Genomic DNA, 25,388 nt, shown 5'->3' on the forward strand with positions numbered 1-25,388 from the left:
TTTGCATAATGTTTGAGTTAATAAGTTAAAATACATTCATAAATGTATATTACATCACAGCAAGTCCTCAAATAAGGTCGTTTTGTTCCAAGTCATTCTGCTATAACTGATGAGAAAACAACCATTTCCCCACCAGAACCACTGTCTGGAATCGACACTGTCTCCCTGTGCATCTGTGTATTTATCCCCACATCCCAACGATGGGCACAGATATACTTGTGAGGTGAATGGCATGTCCAGGTTGTCCCAGTCTGAGTGTGTGTGGGTGTAAGTGGCCCTGCGATGGAAGGGCATCCTGTCTGGGGTGGGGTCCTGCCTTGTGCCCTCAGCTCACTGGTAACCCTGAACAGAAATACACAGGTTGGAAAATAATGGCCTTACTTGTGTTCATTAACTTTCCCTTGATGTATGCAGAGCTCATATTTATTTGCTTACGATTACAAGTGTTTTGTATCTTTATTTAGAAGTTTGGTGTTTTTCTGACCAGAAAACACCAGAACTTAACTTGTGTTTATATTGATCAGCCTCGGGTAAAACTGGTTTTGTCATACGTCATGTCACTCAAAGTTTCCAATACCCTGTCGATGACAATAAGTGAAGATTACTTACACTTTTGTGATTTCAGACATCAGCGGTTGAAGTTAATGTCACAGCATGGTAACACTGATCAAAGGTTTCTGGCCCTGGCCGGTTGGCTCAGTGGCAGACCATCAGCCTGGCGTGCAGGAGTCCCGGGTTCGATTCCCAGCCAGGGCACACAGGAGAAGCGCCCATCTGCTTCTCCACTCCTCCCCCTCTCCTTCCTCTCTGTCTCTCTTCCCCTCCTGCAGCCAAGGCTCCATTGGAGCAAAGTTGGCCCGGGCGCTGAGGATGGCTCCATGGCCTCCACCTCAGGTGCTAGAATGGCTCTGGTTGCAATACAGCGATGCCCCAGATGGACAGAGCATCGCCCCTGGTGGGCATGCCGGGTGGATCCCGGTCAGGCACATGTGGGATTTGACTGCCTCCCTGGTTCTCACTTCAGGAAAATACAAAATTTAAAAAAATATTTTTAAGAAAGGGTTTCTATGACAGTGAGGCTCCTGAGTTTGGCAGGATAAGCACGTCATTAGTTCTTATTTCAAATTTGGTATCAGTCCACACTGTCCAGGGGAAATAAAGTGTCAGCCACACAAGCAAAACTTAAGTTTTCTGGTTGCCACATAAAAAAGGCTTTAAAAAGCAATAGAACCAACCCTCGTCACATATATTTAACCCAAAACATCAAAAAAAGTACCACTTTAGCATGTAATCAGCACAGAATTGTTACTGCAGGGTTTTTCTTGACATAAGGTGTTGGGAACGTGAGTATTTCACACGGAACATACACCTCAGCTTGAACCAGCCACATTCGAGGGTCACTGCCACATTTTGGGGACCAGTGCCACATTTAGGGGGGTCACTACCACATTTCTGGGGCCATTGCCACATTTCGGGGGACCACTGCCACATTTCAGCGCCACCGCCAATCACAGGGCTACACGCGGACCACAGAGTCACGTGGACACAGTCACGCGGTCACAGAGTCACGCGGACCCGCTCCCCGACGTCCCGGAGGCACAGCTCGGAGGACAGTGCCCCGAAGCCTCCTCTGAGACCTGCTCCCCAGGGGCACAGCGGCGGCTCCCTGGTCCCCCGGTTCCCCGGCCCGGTCCCTCCGGCCCCCCATGTCCCCCCGCCTGTCAGCCAGGCCCCGAGTGCCCTCTCCCGGCACCCAGTGACCAGTGACGGACGGACGAACAGAGGCCGGCGGGCCGGTCTGCCTCGTGCCCCTGCGGTCGCGGCCTCACCTGACCCGGTGGCCGTCTCCTGGTGTCCTGGACGCTGACACGGGGCTCCTTCCCCAGGGCCTGGACTGCGACCTACTGCCTCACAGGAGACTCACTGGGCCCGCAGTGACGGAATAAGAGTGCCAGGTCCTCCGCGCGTGCTCCTCTCCTCCGACCGGCATGCAAAGCAGCCTGCGGGGCGGCGCGACTCACGCTGCGCGCCTGCCCACCGGCAACATCCAACCAGCGTTTTGGCGGGAGCGTCCGCTCTCTGGTGCGCAGGCGCGGAACCTGTGCTCAACAGTGTGCGCAGGCGCAAAGTTGTCCTCCTGAGGCGCAGGCGCAGAGTCCTGCCCTGGGGCCGACGCCAGGGGCCTGGTCACCGCCTCGCGTGGGCGTGGCGTGGTGCGTGGCGTGGGTGTCGCGGGGACTGTGACAGACGCGAGGCATGGCCAGCTGGGTGTTCTGTAATCGCTGCTTCCAACCGCCTTGCCGGACGTCGCGCTTCAGCCTGACTAGCTGTGGCCACGTGTACTGCGAGCACTGCCTGAGCAAAGGTGGGCGGGGCAGCGGGGACACTGGGCAGCTGGACTTCAGATGTCTGTGGGGGTCCCAGGAAGCTGGGCGGAGGGGGGAAGGGCGAGGCAACCCCCAGGACTGAGAGGAAAGGCAGGGGAACTGGGCTCCGGAATGGGGACAGGCCGGGACACTGAGGCCAGTCCCTCTCGTCTCAGTTCGTGTGAACCCCGTGAAAGAAGAAGGGGACATGCAGGAAGAGTGGGGGGCGCCCCGCAGGGCTGCAGAGCTGGCGGTGTTGAGATCCACTTCTCAGCTGGGTAGTGGCTGTCCTGAGTCTGGCTGTATGGGACCAGGACAAGGGACAGCAACAGCCCAGCCGGGTATGTGCCACGTGTGATGCCCCCCGGGGACAAGGGATGCGGGGCTGGGGCGCAGTGAGTGGGCTTGGGCTTTGGGTGCTGGGTGAAGAAGCGAAACTGGTGGGGGAGTGGAGTGGGGCCCGGCCCACAGGCCTGCTGAACCCGAGGGTCCTGAAGACGCCCCTGACGAGCACGTGCAGAGGGATGTTAGCACAGGCACGCGCAGGTGGAACTGGAATTTCAGCGGAGAACGTGGTTAAATAAGTGCTAGAGCAGGGGTCCCCAAACTTTTTACACAGGGGGCCAGTTCACTGTCTCTCAGACCGTTGGAGGGCCGGACTATAAAAAAAACCTGTGAACAAATTCCTATGCACACTGCATATATCTTATTTTAAAGTAAAAAAACAAAACGGGAACAAATACAGTATTTAAAATAAAGAACAAGTAAATTTAAATCAACAAACTGACCAATATTTCAATGGGAACTATGCTCCTCTCACTGACCACCAATGAAAGAGGTACCCTTCCAGAAGTGCGGCGGGGCCGGATAAATGGCCTCAGGGGGCCGCATGTGGCCCGTGGGCCGTAGTTTGGGGACCCCTGTGCTAGAGTCAGTGGATTTGGAGCACAGAGAAGAGAAACACAGGCAGAGCGTTAGCTCGCTGCTAGCAGTTGGGACACAAGCTTTCGTTCTTAGGTGCTAGCACTGCCATTCAGGTTGTAGGAGCTCAGTACAGACTTATAAAATATGTATGCAGTGAGTCGATGCACAAGCTGTCCTTGGTGTTGTAGAAGTAAGGCCAAGGGCACAGAACAAAACTTATTTTATCTGTTGGGTGGAATGGGAGGAGTTCTTTTCAAATGAAGATGTTCGTATAAAATTGTAAGAAATATCTGGGATTGAAAAGTTTAAGTATTACTGATCTTTATAGTCACTGAGGGCATATTTACAAAACAGGAAAAAAAGATTGTTAGTTGTAGAAATCTTCAGCTACATCCATGCCTACAGTGTCATCCACTGTTTGAAAGTGAAAAAAATATAAACGCTATAATTCTGTATGTTTTTTTAAAGAAGTATTATAAAGTCTGTATTTATATGTGTTGAAAAGCATTACTCACAACAATATAACATTTGCTTTTCTTCTATAGGTAAAAAGGATGAATGCTTGATTTGTAAAGTTTCTTGTCATACAGTTTTACTTTCAAGACAGGTATGTTGAAATCTGTAGTATCTGAATATTGCTCACAGTGTTTCCCTTTAAATTCGAGATACCATTTTTAGTCATTTATGGTGTCTAAAATTTCTGTTCGTTTTGTTAGGTTAACTAGAAGATTTTACAGGATTTCTGAGTAATCAAAGTATAATTAGGATCTGGTTTCAAATATCTCATACAACCAACTGTAGATTGGCCTGTTTGTAAGTTTTCTGTACCATGTTCCTGGAAATAAAAATGTGTCGAATAGATTTCTTCAGTACAATACAAGCTCTTTAAAAAGGTGATAGGGTTTGGTTTTTCATAGGGGTCCTACTAATTAAGAGGATTGGAGGAAAGTAGGTTTAAAATTGATTACTATTGCAGTAGGGCTAAAACAATGCTTTTTGTTCTCTCTATAAAATACATCATTTTGGCCTGACCTGTGGTGGCACAGTGGATAAAGCGTCGACCTGGAATGCTGAGGTCACCGGTTCAAAACCCTGGGATTACCTGGTCAAGGCACATATGGGAGTTGATGCTTCCTGCTCTTCTCCTAAAAACAAACAAACAAACAAAAAACACATCATTTTGACTTGTTTGATTTAAATTTAGTTACAAATAATTATTCTTTTATACTGAGGCTTCAAGATGTGTATTTGATCTGATATTTCAATCTGTAAGAATTTTTTTTCCTGATTACAAATATAAAGCAAAGTTACACATTATGCAGATGATACAGAAGATTATAGTGGAGGATGTGAACTCCTCAGATACTATTTTGCAAAAACAGCAGCCAGGAGAGGAGCACCTGCTGTGTGTGTGCCACTGTGATTTGTCTTCTTACAAAAATGGTGTTTTTTCCGTTGACATATTCTGGGCACTGCAGATGATTGCGTAGCCTTTCAATATTTCCTACTGATAAACCTTTGGGTTTTTGTTTTGTTTTTCAGATTTTTCACTATTTCAAACAAGCCTACAGTGGACATTTTTTACCAGTATCTCTGCATACTTAAAAGAATGTTTCTGTAGCATAAATTTTTAGAAGTGGGAAAGCAAGGATACCCTGCGTCCAGGGGGTCTGCTTAAATGTGGGTCATGAGTTCCAGCTTTCCAGGAGTAAAACTCAAGCCCTTCCTGCACATAGCTCTGTAGCCTTGCCTCTGGTGGACACTTCGTCCCCAGGCCAGCAACTCTGACCTGCCACTGCTCATCTGGGAACCAGGCCCTGATCCCTGCCCCAGTTCTTTGTGGCAATGGCTTCTTTGTTTTGATGCCAGCGTGTGCATTTGCATGTGTGTGCACATACGTGAGCGGAGTTTCACAAAACAACACTTATTCTTGCTAAATACAGTGCCCCTTGCAGCTTCTATTCTGAGTGGTCTTCTTTATTCAAACGAAGTGCTTTGTGACAGGCTTCCCTGGGTCCTGCGTGGGAAGCACCCCTCTGGCTCTTACTCTGCCTGCACCCACTTCTTTGGCTCTACAGAGTGGCCGCCCCATGTCATACATGTGTTTGTTGATTTGTGTGTCATTACAAAGTATCACACCACCTTATCTGTCAGGTGGTGGGTGACAAGGAAACAGAGCAGTGGTGACAGGAGCTCAGAGGGACCGGGGACAGGCCTCTGGTACAGGTGCTCTGGTTGGTTCTCCCCAGATTTCCAGAAGGGATAGCTGCAGTGAGGGGGTAAAGTCCCACAATGGAGGAGCCAGTGGCTTCTGGACTCCTAGTGGTCAGAGGTTAACACCTGAAAAGTTCTTAAGTGATCAGGGCACACTTCCTCAGGCCCACTTCACCTGGGGCCATGGGGAGCCACAGATAAGAAAGAACCCCCAGCAGTCAGGACCAGGGGCTAGAGACAGGGCAGGGGGGTGTCCCTTGGATGGCAGTAGCTAGCATGCTATCAAGGCAGCCCAGGGTAGGTGCCCCAGGACCCCTGCCTGCAGGGCCCTCATGACTACTGTGTCCTCCCGCCTTCCCTCTTGCTACTAGAGGTTGATTCAGTTGTTCTGACCCAGTCCCCTCCCCCTCCCCCTCCCCATTAGACTTTGGTCATGGTGGGGATGGGCTGAGTTCATAAGTTGTAGACCCAATCAGGACCTAAAGAAGAGGACCACTGAGTTCCCGGGCAGTGGTGCTGATGCAGTGACTGGGGTATTTTGGGTGTTCCACAGTGGGGGTGACTTTTCTGTGTAGGGAAAAGACAAGTGGACGCCAGTGACCAGAATGGCAGGCTAGCCTAGCTCTAGGGGTCTGTCTTCAGCCCTGCCCCCTTTCTTCCTGGGCACATAACCTAGACTCAGTCACCCCACAGGCTTCCCATGAGAAATGTCAGTCGGGGCCCAGCCTCCAAAACAGCCTCCCAGACAGTCTTCACCCTCCCCATCTCCTCTGGCAGCTGGATGCTGAGGAACCCAACAGAGCCAAGCTGCTGGCCGGAGGCTGGTCCCTGTGGAAGACCCCCTAGCAAGCACGGGCAAGAAAAATGCCCCCACCCCGCCCGGTGAAGTCCCTGAGGTTGGGGAGCTGTCACACCAATTAGACCATGTCAGCCTTCCAAGTGAATTTTGAAATCAAGTTGTCAGTTCTCACACACAAAATCCCGTTGGGATTTTTAGTGGGTTTGCACTTAGTCAATAATGTAGGTAAAACTGACACTGCTGTAATACTGGCTCTTCCCGTCTGTGAACACGGCTCATGCCTCCATTTACTAGGACAGGCCCTGGCCTCTCAGGGATGACTTCCAGTTTCTGTGTGGGGGGTTGCACCTCCCCGTGCGGATGTGAGAAACGCAATTGATTTTTGTCTATGAACGTAAGTCTGGCGACCTTGCTAAATTCACCTGATAACTCTGTTGGCTTAGCTGCAGGTTTTTCCAGACTCCAGACACAGTCACGGTCTCTGAATGTTTGCTGCTGTCCTCCTGCGTTTCTCTCTCCTGAGTCGGCCTGGACTCTGGTACAGTGCGAAGTAGAGACAGGGGCGACCACAGGTGGCTTCTGTCTCCCCTGACTTCAGGGTGGATGGCAGCGTTTTCCTGAAGTGCTGTGTGTGCTGTAGGTTTCTCTGCGAAGGCTTTTTATTGTGAACAGCGTTGAATTTTATCCGATGGCTTTTCTGTCACTGTTGGGATTATCAGTTGATTTTCCCACTTTATTTTGTGAGTGTGGTGAATGGCGCTTATTTTTAGAATTCTAAATCCACGCTGGCTCCCAGGAACAGATCTGACCTGGTGTAAGGCAACCTAGCGCGTGTGTTGAGATGAGCTGCATGTTTTGCACCTGTGTCCATGTGCGACCTGGCTCTGGTCCCCTCTCTTCTGTGTCCTTCCCAGGTTTGGGTGAATCGGGTTGGGTGGGCCTCATGAAAACAGGAGCTTCTGCTCATTCTCTCATTTGGGAGACTAGGGCTATTTGTAAAATGTGTGGTAGAATTCACAAGTGACACTATCTGAACCTAGGAGGGTTTTGACAGGAAGGTTTTTAACTAGGGATTTAATTTCTTTTTTTAGAAATTCAGAGTTTCTAATTTTTCTCCGGTCAGCTTAAGTAAGTTGTATTTTTCTAGGACTTGTATACTTCATCTGAACGTGTTTGCAGTTCTCGGTATTTTTAGTGTCGCTGAGATCCGTAATGATGATTGTTTTTCACGTGAAGAGTGGTTATTCTGTCTTCTCTTTCTCCTTGAACAGTCTTGGCATGGGTTTATTGACTTTTGTTAGTATTTTTGAAGAACTAACTTTTGGCGCTGTTTATCTTAAATTGGTTCTCTGTTTTCTGAGTTCTCCTTATCATCTTGTCTTCTTTTTCTTTGGTTTAGTTTGTTCTTTAAGATGGGTGCTTAGCATTGACTTTCTAAGCTTTTCCTCCTGACATGTGCACCACAGGGCCGTAGCTCCTCTGTGCTCATCCTTTCCTATGCTGTTTTTATCATCTTCACCTCAGAATAACTTCAGATTTCTACTCAATTACTCTGCGACCCATGTGTATATTGATTAATTCAGAAATGCCTGGGGCCCTGGCCAGATGGCTTGGTTGGTTGGAGCATTGCCCTGAAGTACAGAGGTTGCCAGTGTGATCCCCGGACAGGGCGCATACGAAATACTTTGATGTTCCTGTATCTCTCTCTCTCCCTTCCTCTCTCACTAAGATCAATAAATAAAAATACAGAAATAGTTGGAGATTTTGGTGATCACTTTTACTCACCTTTGTTGAAATATAATACAGAAAAGCGCACAGATTAGAAGCGCGTAAGTCAATGAATTCTTCACGAGCTCGCGGCAGCACTGGTGTGTGTGCCCCAGAGATCACAGCTTGTGCTCCTGCCTGTTAGAGCCCGACGTGGCCCAGGTTCTCCCGACAGTGCCGCCCCTCCGAGGCTGGAATTCCACCTTGATTATCTCCTTCCCACCTTGACTCCTAGCGTTACTGTGTCTCCTGTTCTCTCTGTAGGGAAATGAAAACCACACAGATATCACGGCTCCAGACAAAGGAGCCCGGGTTCCCACAGTCCCCTTCCTTCCGCCCTTCGCCTGTTTCCAGGCTCCCTTACCGCCCCTGAGGGTCGCTTTTCACCTCAGGGGAGTTCCTTTTGTCTTGTCCTTGAGTGAGGCCTGTTGGTGACAGTTCTCCAGAGGGCCTCTCTCTGCCTTCATTGTGATGCATATTTTCACTGGGCTTTAATTCTTTATTGAAAATGAATGCCGTCTATGGCTTGGATAACATCACTCCCTGTTTGCTTGGTTTTTCACAGTTTGGCTTCCCGGGTAGTACCCTGCTGAGCTTCAGGGACACTCGACAATCTGTCCAGGGACTTGGTCATTAGAGTGGCAGCTCTTGGCCTCTGCTCCACACACCCAATCCATCAGGTCTCTGTCTAATGGGGGGGTCTTTGTCCAGTCAAGGTGTCCAGTGAAGTCACTGCCATCTCTGTCCACTCAAGGTCTCTATCCATGGAGAGTAGTCCACGCTGTCTGTGACTGGCAGTGGTCAGGTCCAGGGACCCGCTGTCCGTACGCCCCACGTGGCATCTCTCTCAGGTCTAGAGAGAATTCTGCACCTCTCAGAGCAGGGTTTCCTTTGAGCTTAGCTTTTTTTTTTTTTTTTTTTTTAATTTTTTTTAAATTTATTCATTTTAGAAAGGAGAGAGGGAGAGAGAGGAGAGAGACAGAGAGAGAAGGGGAGAGGAGCAGGAAGCATCAACTCCCATATGTGCCTTGACCAGGCAAGCCCAGGGTTTCGAACCGGCGACCTCAGTATTTCCAGGTCGACGCTTTATCCACTGCGCCACCACAGGTCAGGCTGAGCTTAGCTTTTACTGTGGACTTTTTTAACCTTCAGTGAGAGCCCTTCCCAGCAGGCCTGGGTCTCACCTGACAGACAAGGGCGTGTGGCCCAGAGGGCTCTGCCAGCCGCCGGCATGCTGCCCTTCTATCCTCGGAGGCTGTGGCACTGCCCTCACCCACAGCCCCGGGCAGCCAGGAGGCAGATGCCCCAGTACCTTTTGGAGATGGTCAGGGAAGCGCTGGACCCTGCAATGCATTCTGGATCTTCAGTCTGCTTTCGCACTTGTGGCCGTGAGCATGTGTCAGAGGCAGCAAGTGGGGACAGTCACTCTCTTTCTCTTCCAGACGGAAGCAAGTATCCAGGAGCTCTTCCTGGGCATAGATAGTCTGTGCAAGAAGTACTCCAGAGAGACCTCCCAGGTGAGTGTGGATGTGGCGCTTTCTTCGTGGAGTCGTGCCGTGTGCTCGTCAGCTCTGGGAGCCAGTTTTAGGTTAATCCAGGGTCAGTGGTCTCTCACCCTGGAGAGCAGATCCCAGGGGCTCTGGAGTGGGGGGGGGGGGTACCTTCTGCCCTTGCACTGTGTTCACTGTAAGGACACCGTTAGTGCCTCTCTGCTGTCCCTGTCCTGTTGCTGCTGAGATGAGGTGTCATTTGGTCAGGACGCCTGGCTGACCCTCACAAGCTGAGTACAGATTTTAGACTGTTGGGTTTGGACAGGGCTCTTGGTCACTGGGCTGCAGTGTTTGACGCCGGCAGACTCCGCTACCCCAGCTCTGAGGCTGTGGATCCGCGCCTTCCCTAGCTCTACCACGTGTCTGATCTGTGTATCCCTGGACAGCCTGCGGTCACCAGACTGAACCCTTCCTCCACCCGCCCGTCCTACCTTCTCTTCCTGCTGATGGTGCTGCCCCTGCTGTTGGTGCCTCCCACCTGCCCCTCCCCAGTGAGGCTAAGCAGCAGGCCGAGGTCAGCACTGTTCACCCAGCCGTTCTCAGCAGCCATCTTGAAGACCATGGTCAGCGAGTCCCCTCCTCTGGGAGGCTGCTCTCCACTGTTCACCCAGCCGTTCTCAGCAGCCATCTTGAAGACCATGGTCAGTGAATCCCCTCCTCTGGGAGGCTGCTCTCCATTGTTCACCCAGCCGTTCTCAGCAGCCATTGTGAAGACCATGGTCAGTGAATCCCCTCCTCTGGGAGGCTGCTCTCCACTGTTCACCCAGCCGTTCTCAGCAGCCATCGTGAAGACCATGGTCAGTGAATCCCCTCCTCTGGGAGGCTGCTCTCCACTGTTCACCCAGCCGTTCTCAGCAGCCATCGTGAAGACCATGGTCAGTGAGTCCCCTCCTCTGGGAGGCTGCTCTCCACTGTTCACCCAGCTGTTCTCAGCAGCCATCTTGAAGACCATGGTCAGCTAATCCCCTCCTCTGGGAGGCTGCTCTCCACTGTTCACCCAGCCGTTCTCAGCAGCCGTCTTGAAGACCATGGTCAGCTAATCCCCTCCTCTGGGAGGCTGCTCTCCACTGTTCACCCAGCCGTTCTCAGCAGCCATCTTGAAGACCATGGTCAGTGAGTCCCCTCCTCTGGGAGGCTGCTCTCCATTGTTCACCCAGCCGTTCTCAGCAGCCATTGTGAAGACCATGGTCAGTGAATCCCCTCCTCTGGGAGGCTGCTCTCCACTGTTCACCCAGCCGTTCTCAGCAGCCATCGTGAAGACCATGGTCAGTGAATCCCCTCCTCTGGGAGGCTGCTCTCCACTGTTCACCCAGCCGTTCTCAGCAGCCATCGTGAAGACCATGGTCAGTGAGTCCCCTCCTCTGGGAGGCTGCTCTCCACTGTTCACCCAGCTGTTCTCAGCAGCCATCTTGAAGACCATGGTCAGCTAATCCCCTCCTCTGGGAGGCTGCTCTCCACTGTTCACCCAGCCGTTCTCAGCAGCCGTCTTGAAGACCATGGTCAGCTAATCCCCTCCTCTGGGAGGCTGCTTTCCACTGTTCACCCAGCCGTTCTCAGCAGCCATCTTGAAGACCATGGTCAGCGAGTCCCCTCCTCTGGGAGGCTGCTCTCCACTGTTCACCCAGCCGTTCTCAGCAGCCATCGTGAAGACCATGGTCAGCGAGTCCCCTCCTCTGGGAGGCTGCTCTCTGGCTCAGTGCCCACAATGTCACGGCTGTCCCCCATCATCCTGAAGGCTCCCCAGGGGTACACATGGATGCCCCAGGACACAGAGTAGGCAAGAGCCAGCCAGGGATGTGGGTCGACTTCATTGCCACATTCGCGGTGGGTCCCTCTCGCAGGCCAGGTCCCCCAGGGCCCAGAAACTACACGTGTTCATGAACTGGGAGGCCTTTCCCCACAACACCCAGAACCCCAGGCAGCCCTACGCCTGAAACATTCTTGCCAAGGACGAGGCACTTCACACAGCCCGCAGAGCCTTGTGTAGCCTCAGAAGGCAGGGTGACAGGGTGACTGTCCTCCATCTCAGACCATGTGTCCCACGCAGGGGTGGAAAAAAAGGACGTGGAGGCGGCTAGCTGGTGAGTGACCTCCCTCCATGCTTTAGGTCACACCTCCTCTGTCACAGGCGCCTCTGTCACACATCTCCTCTGTCACAGGCGCCAGGTGGGATTTCCAGAGGTCTCAAGAGATGAGGGGTTGCAGCTCATTTATTTCAACATGGTGGGTGTGTTGTTATTTTAAAATAAAAATATAGCCTGACCAGGCGGTGGCGCAGTGGATAGAGCATCAGACTGGGATGCAGAGGACCCAGGTTCAAGACCCTGAGGTCGCCAGCCTGAATGCGGGCTCATCTGGTTTGAGCAAAAGCTCACCAGCTTGGACCCAAGGTCGCTGGCTCGAGCAAGGGGTTACTCTGTCTGCTGAAGGCCCGCGGTCAAGGCACATATGAAAAAGCAATCAATGAACAACTAAGGTGTTGCAATGCTCAACAAAAAACTAATGATTGATGCTTCTCATCTCTCCATTCCTGTCTGTCCGTCCTTGTCTATCCCTCTCTCTGACTTTCTCTGTCCCTGTAAAAAATAAATAAAAGTATATTAAAATTTTTTCTCAGTATTAATTTCTAGTGGGGTAAACACTGACAGATAAAACCCATGTAAACAAAGCTCACTGGGTTCCTCAGTAACTTTAAGAGCGTAAAGCCGGGGCCCTGGCTGGTTGGCTCAGCGGTAGAGCGTCGGCCTGGCATGCGGGGGACCCGGGTTCGATTCCCGGCCAGGGCACATAGGAGAAGCGCCCATTTGCTTCTCCACCCCGCCCCCCTCCTTCCTCTCTGTCTCTCTCTTCCCCTCCCGCAGCCAAGGCTCTATTGGAGCAAAGATGGCCCGGGCGCTGGGGATGGCTCCTTGGCCTCTGCCCCAGGCGCTGGAGTGGCTCTTGTCACGGCAGAGCGACGTACCAGAGGGGCAGAGCATCGCCTCCTGGTGGGCAGAGTGTTGCCCCTAGTGGGCATGGCGGGTGGATTCCGGTTGGGCGCATGCTGGAGTCTGTCTGACTGTCTCTCCCCGTTTCCAGCTTCAGAAAAATACAAAAAAAAAAAAAAAAAAGGAGCGTAAAGCCGGGCGGAGGCCACATGGTGAGCCTGGGCCTGCCCTGCATTCAGCCCTGTGTCCATCAACCCTCCGAATCCCTCAGGGGGTGCAGGAGCCAGCGGGCCAGCCAGTGTGAGGGGCTGTTGGTCGCTTTGACCGCAGGCCCGTCTTCTGGAGATGGCTACGACCACGGAAGCACTGGAGGCCTGCTGCGGCTGGCCACTCTCCTTGACACAGAGAGGCCTTCTCGTTCCCTCCTGGGGAGACGTCCCTGACGTGAAACAGCAGCTCCGTCCCTGAGTCAGCGCAGTTGGGGCGCACTCGGGAGCGCAGACCAGACCGCGTGCAAGGTGGGCTCACCTGCCTGGCAGATGCAGCAGGCAGCCCAGACTCGGTCACTGGCTCCCAGAATCCCTTGGTGTCTCTACCCCGGCTGCACCCCGCCCACCCGGCCAGGGCCTGCAGAGCAGTGTCAGGGTGTCCCTGCTTGGTGCCGTGGGGTCAGGAGGCCAGCGTGATCTCGTCGCTATTGCCAAAGGGCCTGCGTGGGGCTTGCCACGTGGGAGGGGACAGTGCCCTCAGTGGGACGTGCTCCCCTGTGTGAGGGCATCGCACAGACTGCAGTCCACACAGCACAGGCAGTGCCCCCCATCGGGGCGTGCAGGCAGGCCAGAGCGTGTCTGGCGGAACGAACAGTGTGGCCGTGTCCCACGGTCAGCAGCTGACTTGTGTTATCTCCTCAGATTTCAGAATTTCAAGAAAAACACAGGAAGAGACTGCTGGCCTTCTACAGAGAAAAGGTAAATCCCATCGCCGTGCCACCTCAAGGTGGCGACCTCGTGACTTCATGTCACACTCGTGACCCTACACCCTGTCTCAAGGTGGAGGGCTGGTAGGGACATCTGTCCTGCAGACCTTCAGCCCGTTGCCTGGCTCCTGTCAAAATGCCCGCTTCCCTGCCTGACAGACATCCTCCTTCCTCACTTTGTAAACTAAAGGTAGGAAAATAAAGCTTCAGGGAGAGCAGTCCCTCCTGGGAGCTTCAGCTGACTCAGAGCAAGGCCTCCAGGAGGGACAGGTGACCAGAGAGAGGAGGTGGGAGAGGGTGGAGTGGGCTGTCATGGCCTGGGACCATCGTCCACAAGACACACCCCCTGGGCCCTCCTCCTCACCTGGCTGGGAGTGAGGTCAGGGCCTTTAGGGCTGTTTAGATGCTTTTCTATTCAATCATTCCATTGTGCTTGTTTTTATTTTTACGTTTTTCTTTTTTTTTTCATTTGTATTTATTGATGTTAGGTTTGTTGTTCCACTTGTTTATGCTTTCATTGGTTGTATCTTGTATGTGCCTTGACTGTGTTTGGAACTCCAATCTTGCCATATTGGGGTGACACTCTAACCAACTAAACACCTGACCAGAGCATGTTTATTTGTAATAAACGTAGTTTAAAATAAAAATAAAAAACCTTGAAGGTTGTGGAGTAAGTAGGAGAAGCGGCCAGGATTTGAAGCCACAGATCCCACAGATTCTGTGGCCACCTCCTTGCATATGGAAGCTGCCTGGTGTCCATCCTGTGCCCTGCCATCTCTCTGCGTGGGACGTGGCAGGCGGAGAGGTGTCACTGACCCTTAGGCCTGGCTGGCCTCTTGGTGCCACCTGCCGTCTCCCTCCTAAGGTGCCCCAAGCCAGTCCTGAGGTGGGTCTGCACCAGAGATTGGCCAGGGGACCTGAGTCACTGCCCAGCCCCAGCCGCTGTGGGCAGTGTTCGCAGTGCTGTCCAGCCTGCCATGCCTGACCACAGCCCCGTCTGCCCCCTGGGCCCTCCCATAGAGCCGAGGCAGCTGCCATTTGACTCAGCGCTCTGACACGGGTATTACGAGTTTAGAGGATCCACGTGTCTTCTCTGTGCTGTCACTGGGCACAGTCAGTCTGGTGACTGGAAGTCACTGTGTTGTGTTTAGATCACCAGGCTGGAAGAGTCCCTCAGGAAGTCCGCGCTGCAGGTGGAACAGCTGCAAAGGTGGGTCTTCCTCAGAGCCTAGCGAGGTGTCTGCTCACCACCTCCAAGATCTCCGTCCTAACCGAGGGTAGAAGAAAGCACTTCTGTTTTCCAGCGGCTTCTGTCAGAGCAGAAGTGCGGTGGGGAGTCCAGGGGAAGCAACAGAGACGAAAAAGGAAAAGTGAAGAGCGTGAGTGGTTCCTCTGGGGTCCCTGTGACCCCCCAGAGGCAGGGGGACTGGGATCAGAGTCAGCACCCAGCGCCTGGAGAGCGAGTGTGCCTCTTCCCCAGCAGCGTAGCAGTCACGGGTGGTGGATGCAGGCCACTGGTCTTTCAGTCTGTGCCTGGTCAGTTAAGGTGGTGCAACCCTGTGCAATGCTGTCGGACACGGCAGTTTCCTGTTGAGTTTTTTTTAACATGCTGAATATTCTGAAATTGCGATGTGGGCGGCTGCATGTTTATTTAAAGGTCACAGAGTCAGTGGCCCGCAGGGCTGCTGTCCAGCTGGTTGCATGTGTGGGTGACCCACACAGTGCGTGTAGGCACTGCCCCCCGCCCCATGCATTGTGGGGCAGGCTGTAGAAGGAGCTGGGCCTGCTGGTGACACTGTCTACCAGCTGTTGTCATCACAGGTACTTTCTGAAGGTACAACCCAGGGCTGTCCCCAAGCCGAAAATGGCTTTAATGTTTCTAAAGGGAACAAGAGCACGCAGAGACCTCCCTGCCTGAGCCAGACCGTCCCGCCTGCTGTGCGTCTCATGGAGATAGAGACCGCAGTGTATGGGCACTCCCTTCTACTCATCCCCCTTGGCGTGTCATTTCTCTCTGTGCAGTCCTGTCTCATAATCCTGGAAGTTACAGCCACTGCCTTTTCGCTGTCGCTTTGAGTCCCCAGTTACTTTGTCTCCACCATGATGCCATAGGCTGGCCACCCTGGTGCCCGTGGGTGTCCTTCAGGCCACAGCCCGGATGCCCACTCTGCTACCACTCCATCGAACTTTATGTCACTGCTCTGCTTAGCACTTCTAGAACATTCTGGCCACTTCTACTGTGTGCTCCCTTCTGTGCTGCACGGGCAGTTCACTTCCTGCACCTGACCCCTGGGAGTCCACGCCTGTCTGATCACCAGGCTGTCCCTCGAGGTGGAGCATTTCTGGCCCGGTGGCAGTCATGGCAGAGTCCTCCCACGGATGTGTCCTGTGCACGCCTGGAGTGGCTGTGTTGTCCTGCGTGGGGGTCCCCTCTGCACTCTGCCGGCCGGGCTCCCTTGCCTGTGTCCGCCTGAGCCTGGTCCCTGCAGTGCCGGTGTCTGTGCTGCTGGTTCTCTGTGCCCACGCTGTCTTAGGGGAGACACCCTCCCATGTGCCCAGTTTTATGGCCATTTGGAAGCAGGAGCAAGTGCCCTCCAGAGGAGCTGAGCCTCAGCACTGCCACTGTGGCCAGGCAGCCCCTTGCAGGTCTTCCCTGTGACAGGTGCGCGTCCTCAGGCCAGACAGTGAGTGTGGGCGGGGCCGGCGGCCAGTGAGGGACCGAGGAGCACGGGGCTGGGCAGGGCGTTTGGCTCAGTCCTGCCCTTCTAGTGGGAAGTAAGTTTTTATGGGTTACTTAGTACCTGTTTCCCTCTATTTAGCATGAGGTCATCCCAGCACGCAACTCTGGGCCTGATGAGAAGTCCGGTTTCAAGTAAGTGAGGCCACGCCCGCGAGGGGACGGGCCTGAGGGTGGGGGCGTGGGCCTCTCTCACACTGTGCTGCTTCATCACAGCTCCCTCAGCCACGCCCAGCGGAAGGCTGCGCCTGCCCCTCAGCTCCCCCACCTCTGAAAGGTGCGTGCGTCTGCAGAGCTGGCCTGGGAGTTGGTGGCGGTCCTGGGCAGCATTCACAGGTGGCACCAGTCGTTCTTTGACACCCTGCTTCTCTCCTGCCATCCTTTCACCCCTCCAAATCCCCAGATTCTGATGCTCAGCGATGCCTCGCCCAGGCCCACCGGAGCTTCCGCCCCCCCCCCCCCCCCCCGCAAATTCTTGCTCATCAGTTGGGGTGTGGTGCAGGCTGGCCAGTCATAGCTCTGTCCCCATGGCCTAGTGGCTGGTTTGAGATTGGTCGTGTGACTCGGGCTGGACTCTCTTCTGTGACCCGGATGGCCAGGGCGGCTTAGAAACAAGTCTGCATGGGACAGGGAGACATGGGGACCATGCTAGAGGCCCCACTTAAGACCATTCCCTCCCTGGCTGCTGGTCCCTGAAGAGTATTCCTCCTTCACCTGTTTTTTTCTTGAAATACTGGGGCTTGGGTCCACACCCAGCACAGAAAGTCCTGATGGCATCCTGGTGTGCTATCCTGGTCCCGGTCCCTGTGTCTTGCTGGCAGCCAGGAAGTGATTAAATAATTGATTCCCTCTACTCCCTTCCTCCCTCCCTGCATGTCTCCTTCCCTCCCTGCCTCTCTCTTCCTCTCTCCCTCCATCTCCTTTCTTCATGCCCTTCCACCCTGTGGGAAGCCCAAGTGATGTTTCCTTATCAGCCTTTGAGCCAGTAAATTAAGAAGCTAATGTTTATTGAGCACTAACTGTGCACAGTGGGGGGGCCAGGCAGCAAGTGCTAATGAAAGCCAGTGAGATGTTGCCACTCCGGGCAGTCACGCAGGACTTGGAGAAGCCCCAGACGGCACCCAGAGGAGGACTACTGTGCAAGAAGGGCGCAAGGGCCAGCGCCCGGGCGTGGCACTTCTTCCCGGGCTCAGCCAGGGCCTCCGAGTTCTGGGTGGGTTGTGTTTGGTCTTACAGACAGTGGGCAGCCAGTGAAGAGTTTAAGAGGAAGATGGCAGTGACGGGGTCCAGGTCTTGAGCCTGGCAGCCCATGAGCGCGGGGAAGAGGTAGACGAGTGTCCCGGGCACGTCATGCCTAGGTGTCAGTTCAGTCTCAGGCCCAGGGAGTGTGTCCTGCTGTCTGTTTGCAGAGTGGAGCCCATGGATGTTGACCTCACGCCCTCCCCCATGAGAAGGGTGAGTTTTCTGTTCCCCCGTGTTACGTGCTTCCCGGGTGGTCTGTGCCTCATGCTTCTCAGCACTAACAGACATGGCCGTTCATTCCTGGCTGTGGCTGCCACAGGAGGCAGGGCTGTGCTGGCCACACTGGCGTGGGGACATGTGGCTGAGCCTGTGGCCGGACATCTGCAGGCCCACAGGAGTGAGGCCAGAGTGGGCTGTGGAAATGAAGGGGTGGCGGCCAGAAAGGGCACCTGCTTCACATCGGGCAGCACTCGTGTGTCCACACCCCGCCGAGGTCCCACGCACACTTAGCAGAGGTGTCCAGAGGCGGAGCTGCCTCTGTCGCTCGCTGCTCCCATCCCGGGGGTGGGGGGTGCCTGGCTACGCTGGCATGTGCCCAGCTGGGGCAGGGCCTGGCCACTGGGCCCCTGCAACTGGCAGCACCATGCCTGGTCATCAATACCTGGATTTCCAGGTGACAGTTTTGCACCAAAAGTGAGGATTTACTCAGGATTTTTAAAATTCTGACGTCAGCCAAGAAGTTTGTTTTTTCTCAGAAGCGCCTAATGAGTCCCTCATCCACTCACTGCTGTGGGTGCCAGGGAGCCCAGTGGGGTGCAGGGGGACACCCATCTCATGGGCTGTGTCCCAGGCAAACCTGGGGCAGGCAGACAGGCATGTCAGCCTGACCAGGGGCTATGTTCTCAGTGCTCAGGAGGCTCTCCCTCTCCTGAGCGGCACTTGGCAATGTTACCCCGTTTTCTTTTTCCACTCTTAGCCCGAGCTAGTGGCCGGCCCACCCAGGATCTCCCTGATTAGTCCACCTCAGGGCGGACGCATGGGTAAGTCGGTCCCTATAACATGACCCCTAAAGGAACGTCTGTCACGTCCATCAGGATGTGCCCAAGGGTCATCCTGAACTCGGCACTCACTGTCCTCGCTCACAGCGGCTCTGAACACCCTGCCTCTGCGCAGGTGACACGGCGGCGGTCTCGTCCGCTCCTCGGAGCCTGTGCACCTGGTGTCACGGGCGACAGGTTCCCGCGCTCCAGATAATGAAATGACCTTAGATGTCAGATGATTCTGATTGAATGTCTCAGAGGAAAACCTTTCTAAAATGCATCAAGTGGCATTGTTTTCCTGAGCGGAAATCACAGCCAGGGCTCAGTGTCCCATGGGGCAGGGGCAGTACTCGAGCCACCGTTTCTATGGGGCTGGGGCACTGAGGGTGACCCCTCCATCATGCCCCGAGTCTTGAGAGGGTCTTGGATGGCTTTCTGCCTCCCCACCGCCTCCCCACCAGCAGCATGGACTTACTGCTCTGGAGCAGACCCTCATGCTCATGGCCCAGTCCAAACCCATGGAGTCCCCAACTGACAGAGCCCAGGCAAGCAGGCCCTCCGAGCACTGCCCTTGTGACCCCACAGTTGTTGACCTTTTGAGGCCTCAGGTTCCTCATCTCCGTTGACCACAGTCACCCCACAAATCCCTGTGGAGCACGAATGAGATGCTGCTTCCTGGACCCTGTGCCCCTGAGTACGTGAGAGTCTGCCTGAGGACCAGGTGGCCCAGGGTCTGCTCAGTCAGGCTGGGAGGCCAGCAGACCAGGGTCTGCTCAGTCAGGCTGGGAGGCCAGCCAACCAGGGTCTGTCCAGTCAGGCTGGGAGGCCAGCAGACCAGGGTCTGTCCAGTCGGGCTGGGAGGCCAGCTGACCAGGGTCTGCTCAGTCAGGCTGGGAGGCCCGCCGACCAGGAGACAGGCTGCCCAGGGGGAGAAGGCTGTGCTCACAAAGTCCTGGAGACAAGCCTCGGTCACACGGGGCCGGAGGAGGGGCATGGTGAGGCCGGGGCAGGCTCTCACAGGAAGGAAAGGTGAGATGGTGGGAACCTGCTGGCCAGGTTTGGCCCTGGCTGGTTTACATGGTGCTAGCTAGCAGTGTCGGGTGCAGGGGCTGTCCCCAGGGGTCAGCGCAGCCTCGAGAATCAGGGCAGAGAGTGACACCAGACAGAAGGGGTGGGTGGCCCAGAGTACCGGCTTCAGGCAGGCTGGTCCTCACAGGCAAACCACTGAGACATGTGTCGTAGCCTGCCCTGCAAGGGGCAGTTTGTCCAGGGCTAGCAAGGCCCCAAGTTGTCAAACTCTGAGAAAATACAAAAAAATTAAAACCAGATTGTCACAACCCGCTGAGACAGTTTGCATCGCTGGTTCTCAGCTGTTCTGCAGTCTGTGCGTCACCAGCAGCAAGTGTCCTCCCAGGGTCCACACAGCCCAGGGCCACTTAGCACTGTGCAGCCTCAGGAAAGGCACTCTCCCTCTCTGATCAGGGAGCCAAACCTAGCTGTCGTCTTCTCTTCTTACTCTGCCTTTCTTCTGTTAAAACTCCCCAATATGTGGATTTAAAGGAATTCAGGTATTTAAAAAAAACAGTCTTCAAATTTGCCATCTGGTGTCACTAAAGCATAGAACAGACTGTTTGCATACAAAAGAAGTTTCTTATAAACCCAGAAATGCCGGGGGCTTGGGTAGAGATGACACCTTAGCCCCTCTGTGGGCCCCACTGTCCCCACCTTCTCCTCAGAGCTGAGAGCGTCTGGACTCAGAGTGACAGGATCAGAGACTCAGAGTGTAGGGAAGCGTGAGGGTCTCCAGGCATGTATTGAGCGCCCTCTGTACACCGGGGGGTCCCTCCCTAGCCAACCGCGGGCAGTGGAGGAAGAGGCCACGGCCAGAGCTTTCGTGTCAGCCTGAGACCCCGTCGGACTGAGCAGCCCCGTCCCGGGTGTTGACATCAGGCCGCTCGCTTGTTGGGGGCTTGCAAGTTCTCAGTGCACAGTGGGTGAGAACTGGGTGTGAGACTGTGTGCTCCTGCCGTGTGGATGGCAGAGCACGAGGTGTGCAGGGACCTGCACAGTGGGGACATGGGTGGGGACAGCAGAGCCACAGGTGTGCTGTCCTCTCCTCTTCCCTAAGCAGGTAAGCAGCAACGCATTTACACTTTTGTCCCGCCCCCAGGCAGCGTGTCCCGCCAAGGCTCTCAGCAGCTCAACCTGACGCCCCGTCAAACCGGCCTGCCACAGGCTCTCAGGTAGGGTCCCGGGCAGCTCCCCACAGACGTCTGAAGTGGGAGGTGAGAGACAAACCCCTGCTCATCCGGCTCACGAGCAGTAATGCTCTTAGCGTCTCAGTGTGTTGCTTTTCAACCTGTTTTCACGTGTTCTGAGATTGTATCGTGTAGTCTGCTTTATGTTTTCACGTGTTCTGAGATTGTATCGTGTAGTCTGCTTTATGTTTTCACGTGTTCTGAGATTGTATCGTGTAGTCTGCTTTATGTTTTCACGTGTTCTGAGATTGTATCGTGTAGTCTGCTTTATGTTTTCACGTGTTCTGAGATTGTATCGTGTAGTCTGCTTTATGTTTTCACGTGTTCTGAGATTGTATCGTGTAGTCTGCTTTATGTTTTCACGTGTTCTGAGATTGTATCGTGTAGTCTGCTTTATGTTTTGCTTTTTTGAAGCTAAACTGTAACTGTGGCCATTGCCCTGTTAGTAGAAACTCCTTGTCGTGGCTGCAGCAGTTCATTGCAGGGACAGAGCAGGGTCCACAAGCCGTTCTGTGCAGAGTTGCAGGCGGCCAGGGAGCCAATGGGAAGGTCTGTGTTCCCCTAAAGCTACTTACAAAAGCAGGGGGATGGCTTGGCCTGTGGGGTGCCATTTGCCAACCCCGGAACAGACTAGAATCCACTGGCCTGTGCCCATCGTCTTAGACATGGGCCCATTTCTCTGCTACCCACACAAGCACAACTGGAGCCAAAGGGCAGGCCTCCATGCCCCTCTCACCGCACCTAAGTCCCTTACTGGCTTCCGATGCCGAAGGCCATGTCCACACTTGGCCATCTGGCACCATCCAGCTGGTGGCCTCCAGCATCACCCAGTGCCACACCCATGACACTGGCACTCGATGCACAAGGCCAACCCCACCACTGCCTGACCACAACCTGCTCCATGACAAGACTGATGGCCTTCCTCACCCCTCCCCAACGCCCGGGAGACCCAGCCATCCTGGTCGGTGCCCACTGATTGTAGCTCCTGACTTTTGTTGGCATCAGCACAGAGGACAGGACAGTGGGAGGACCTGCGGAGAGCAGGCTCTGGGCCCTGGTGATGGCAAGCCCTGTGCATGGTCCTCAGAGAAGGCCCCGTGAGAGACTGCCGGCGGGCGCTGCGTGTGCCCTGCCCCCCGGGAACCGTCAGCCCGAGCACAGCATGGGGACATGCTTTTAAATCAACACATGGTCTTTAAAACTAAAAAATAACCTCTGTTTGAATTATGTTGCCGGTCATTTGAAGTGTTGGTGATTTTGTTGGTTGGATTTACTCCTAGGCTCTCACCTCTGCAGATCCCCTGCTGGGGGTCATCCCAGAGCCTGGGCCCCCAGGCAGCAGGCGGAGCAGGAGGAGGGGGCCTGCCCAGCCTCGCCAGCTCCCTGGCTCCCGCACCCAGGCCGCCCATCAGCATCTCGGGGCTGCTGCAGAGGCAGCAGTTAGGCAAGTGCCCGCGGCTTCCCTGGAAAGTGCGTGTGTGAGCACACGGCGCCGTGTGTGTGCAGAGGCAGCAGTTAGGCAAGTGCCCGCGGCTTCCCTGGAAAGTGCGTGTGTGAGCACACGGCGCCGTGTGTGTGCAGAGGCAGCAGCTAGGCAAGTGCCCGCGGCTTCCCTGGAAAGTGCGTGTGTGAGCACACGGAGCTGTGTGTGTGCAGAGGCAGCAGCTAGGCAAGTGCCCGCGGCTTCCCTGGAAAGTGCGTGTGTGAGCACACGGCGCCGTGTGTGTGCAGAGGCAGCAGCTAGGCAAGTGCCCGCGGCTTCCCTGGAAAGTGCGTGTGTGAGCACACGGCGCCGTGTGTGTGCAGAGGCAGCAGCTAGGCAAGTCACTCTGCTTGTGACTATGTTTCCACAGAGTCTGCCAGCCTCAGGGGAGTCACACTCGAGAGGTGACCCATTGCTGCTGTGTCCACCCTGCGCTCTCCAGCCAGCCCCCTCGCGGGCCACCGGAGGCAGCAGACGGGTTGTGTGCCTCTTCTCAACGCTCTGATTCGGCAGTGCAGTTGAATAAAGTGGTTTTCTGATTATCTGGGGTGGCGTGCCTGTGACATGCTTGAAACCCTGCTCCCCTGATTCCTGAGACTCTCCTGACCCTGTGGGTGTGGGAGTTCAGTGAGCATCATCTGCCCAGAGGTGTTGTGACCCCAGCTCTTGGGGGGGGGGTCTGCAGTCCCTGAGCCTGTGACAGAGTCCTGCCCACAGACCCACACGCAGGCGTGGCCAGTGGCTCCGGTCAGCTCCTGTGCCCTGCTGACCTGTCGTCTCTGCCAGTTCTGTTGCGTGCTGCTTGTGACTCACGTGTGACCCTGTGTTCCAAGGACTGTCTCCAGAGGTGGATTTTGTCCCGTGTTCTCCCCTGCTGGGCAGGTGACATGCTCACTCACGGCTGGGAGGGCATTGCACCCCCTCTCCTCCCACTGGCCAGAACCACACCGGGTTAAAAAAGAGGCTGTGGGGTTAATGATAACCCATTATGACATAGTTACCTGAAACATGTCAAAAGGGGGGTGTGTGTTACATCACCTGGGTCGGGCAGTCACAGGCAGGAAGGAAGCTGAGGGCAGGCTGCACTCGATGCTCGCGATACACGGCCCAGATGAGCCCCTCGGGCTGCAGGAGCCCCTGTTCACGGCACGTGGACAGCTACCCCGATGGTCAGTGGACAGGTGCGTGTGAAGTCCATTGTTCAGAAACTTCTCAGTGGGTGCACGTGTTCTAAGTTGATTCCAGTCCCAGAAATGTTGAAATGTTGTAAATGCCCAGCGGTGTGTGCTGTGCGCGTACACACACGCTCCTTGCGAAGCGCCCCAGCCAGCCTTCCGTTGGGCTGACCCCTGCTCAGTGGGAGATGAGGGGCCACGAAGGGACGAGGTGGGGACCACTCTGCTCCTCCTTGGGGGCGCCTCTGACAGCTGCCAGGAAGCCGCCTCTCTCCCCTCCAACTGCTGCACTTCCTACTGGTGGAGGCTCGGCGTCTGGCGGGGGCCGAGCCTCAGTCCATCGTTTTAAAACCTCACTGTTTCTTCCATCACCTCACCTGCTTTTAGACACGAACGTTGATGCCACATGTTTATGTTCTTTCTTTATGTCGTTTTTCCACAACCGAGCTGCATTCGGCGAGTGCGAGCCAGGTGGGTGTGGAACCGAGACCAGGCAGCACGTGTAGCCACTGCCCTTCCAGCTCTGCTGATTGGCGACATCTCTTCTGCTTCTCCTTTTCATTAATTTTCACTGGAAAGGCAAAATTAAATAAAATATCCAAACCCCAGCGAGGGCCCTGCTGTACACATGGTGACAACAGGGTGTCTGTGCAGGACCCACCTCCGGTGTGTGAGCCCAGAGTCAGCCCAGAAACAGCAGCTCGGGGCCCGGGCAGGGAACTCCCAGGAGCACGGGCTGCAGGCAGACCCACTGGTGTGGGCCACAGAGGGAGGCCGGGCTACAGCTGCCCGCTGTCTTGTGCTGGGAGGTGGGTGACGGCCTTCTTGCTGGCACGGGGGTTCAAGGCATGTGGCTGCTCCAGCAGCTGGGCTCCATGCCCGCTGTCCCACCCTTGTCCTGCTCCGTGGCAAGTGGCCTAGAGGCGGCCATGTGCCAGGACCAAACGGGAGTGTGAGGACCAGAGAGCCGGACCTGGATGTCCATGGCAGCCTCTCCCTGGTAGTCTCAGGAGCTCAGTTCCTCATCTGCAACCTTCCTGTCCCCGTCTCACGTGAGAACTGTGGCAGGCGTCTGGACCCAGCTGCAGTCCAGCTGCTACACTGACCGCCAGAGGTCACCCTCTGGGACCTGTGAGTTTTCTTGCAGCCTCTGTGCAGTGGTGAGTCAGGCGAGGGCGTCAGAGTTCAGCTCCAGGGTCGGCCCACCCCCTCACCTGCCAGCATAGGTGAGGTCCCTCACCCAGGGACACAGGAGGCCCCGGTCGTGTCACCGCCACATGAAGTTGCCAGCAGAGCGGGACTTGGTGCAGACAACCGTCTGCCTCCAAGTTCCCCGCATGCCTTATGTTAAATCTCCCAGAAACGTCCAGAGCATAAGCATTTTCATTGTGGTTCCTCTTTGCTAAGCGACTGAGTTTTGAGGAAAAAAATCCTTGAGATGAAGGCAAGTGTGTATAGCCAGCAGATGTCACAGTCGCACACAGCCCTGTAGGGAACGTCCTGGAGGAGTGACATCCTCTGGGTGCCGTGGTAACGTCCTGGAGGAGTGACATCCTCTGGGTGCCGTGGTAACGTCCTGGAGGAGTGACATCCTCTGGGTGCCGTGGTAACGTCCTGGAGGAGTGACATCCTCTGGGTGCCGTGGTAGCACCACACTCCGCAGAAAACAGTGGCGTTCTCCTTCAAACGGGCAGCACTGTGTTCCTTCTGGGTGTTCGCTGTGATTCGCGCTGCCGTTGATGTTTGGAAAGTGGCAGAGTGGAGCTTTAAGCGCAGCTGGTGACAGCCGCAGCGCACCCGGGTCCCATCCTTGTGGGTCACAGGCAGGTCTCACACCGGGTCCTGCAGGACCTCCGCGTGGTTCCACTGCGGGGCGCCAGAGGGCGCTGGACCGGGCCGCGGGCGGGTGGACTCGGCGGTGGAAGCAGAC

General features: G+C 54.9%; 1 protein-coding gene across 1 annotated transcript; it reads left to right on the forward strand.

The window, feature by feature from the left end:
- Positions 1-2,256: 2,256 nt before the first annotated feature.
- On the forward strand, positions 2,257-24,414 carry RNF212 (ring finger protein 212). Its single transcript, XM_066233109.1, has 13 exons — positions 2,257-2,365; positions 3,836-3,897; positions 9,513-9,587; positions 13,459-13,515; positions 14,675-14,733; positions 16,343-16,395; positions 16,477-16,523; positions 16,556-16,596; positions 17,670-17,715; positions 18,479-18,542; positions 20,713-20,785; positions 22,081-22,270; positions 24,139-24,414. Exons 1-13 carry the CDS (start codon positions 2,257-2,259, stop codon positions 24,412-24,414), a joined length of 1,152 nt encoding a protein of 383 aa, XP_066089206.1.
- Positions 24,415-25,388: the final 974 nt, after the last annotated feature.

The sequence above is a fragment of the Saccopteryx bilineata genome, chromosome 5 (assembly GCF_036850765.1).
Source record: "Saccopteryx bilineata isolate mSacBil1 chromosome 5, mSacBil1_pri_phased_curated, whole genome shotgun sequence".
NCBI lineage: Eukaryota > Metazoa > Chordata > Mammalia > Chiroptera > Emballonuridae > Saccopteryx > Saccopteryx bilineata.

What these genes read in the sequence shown, in the direction of transcription:
- RNF212 (XM_066233109.1), top strand. Translation starts at nt 2,257, where the DNA reads ATGGCCAGCTGGGTGTTCTGTAATCGCTGCTTCCAACCGCCTTGCCGG. An exon ending in GATGAGAAGTCCGGTTTCAA is followed by an intron (nt 16,396 to 16,476) that starts GTAAGTGAGGCC and finishes GCTTCATCACAG; the next exon opens with CTCCCTCAGCCACGCCCAGC. An exon ending in GCCCGCGGCTTCCCTGGAAA is followed by an intron (nt 22,271 to 24,138) that starts GTGCGTGTGTGA and finishes GTGTGAGCCCAG; the next exon opens with AGTCAGCCCAGAAACAGCAG.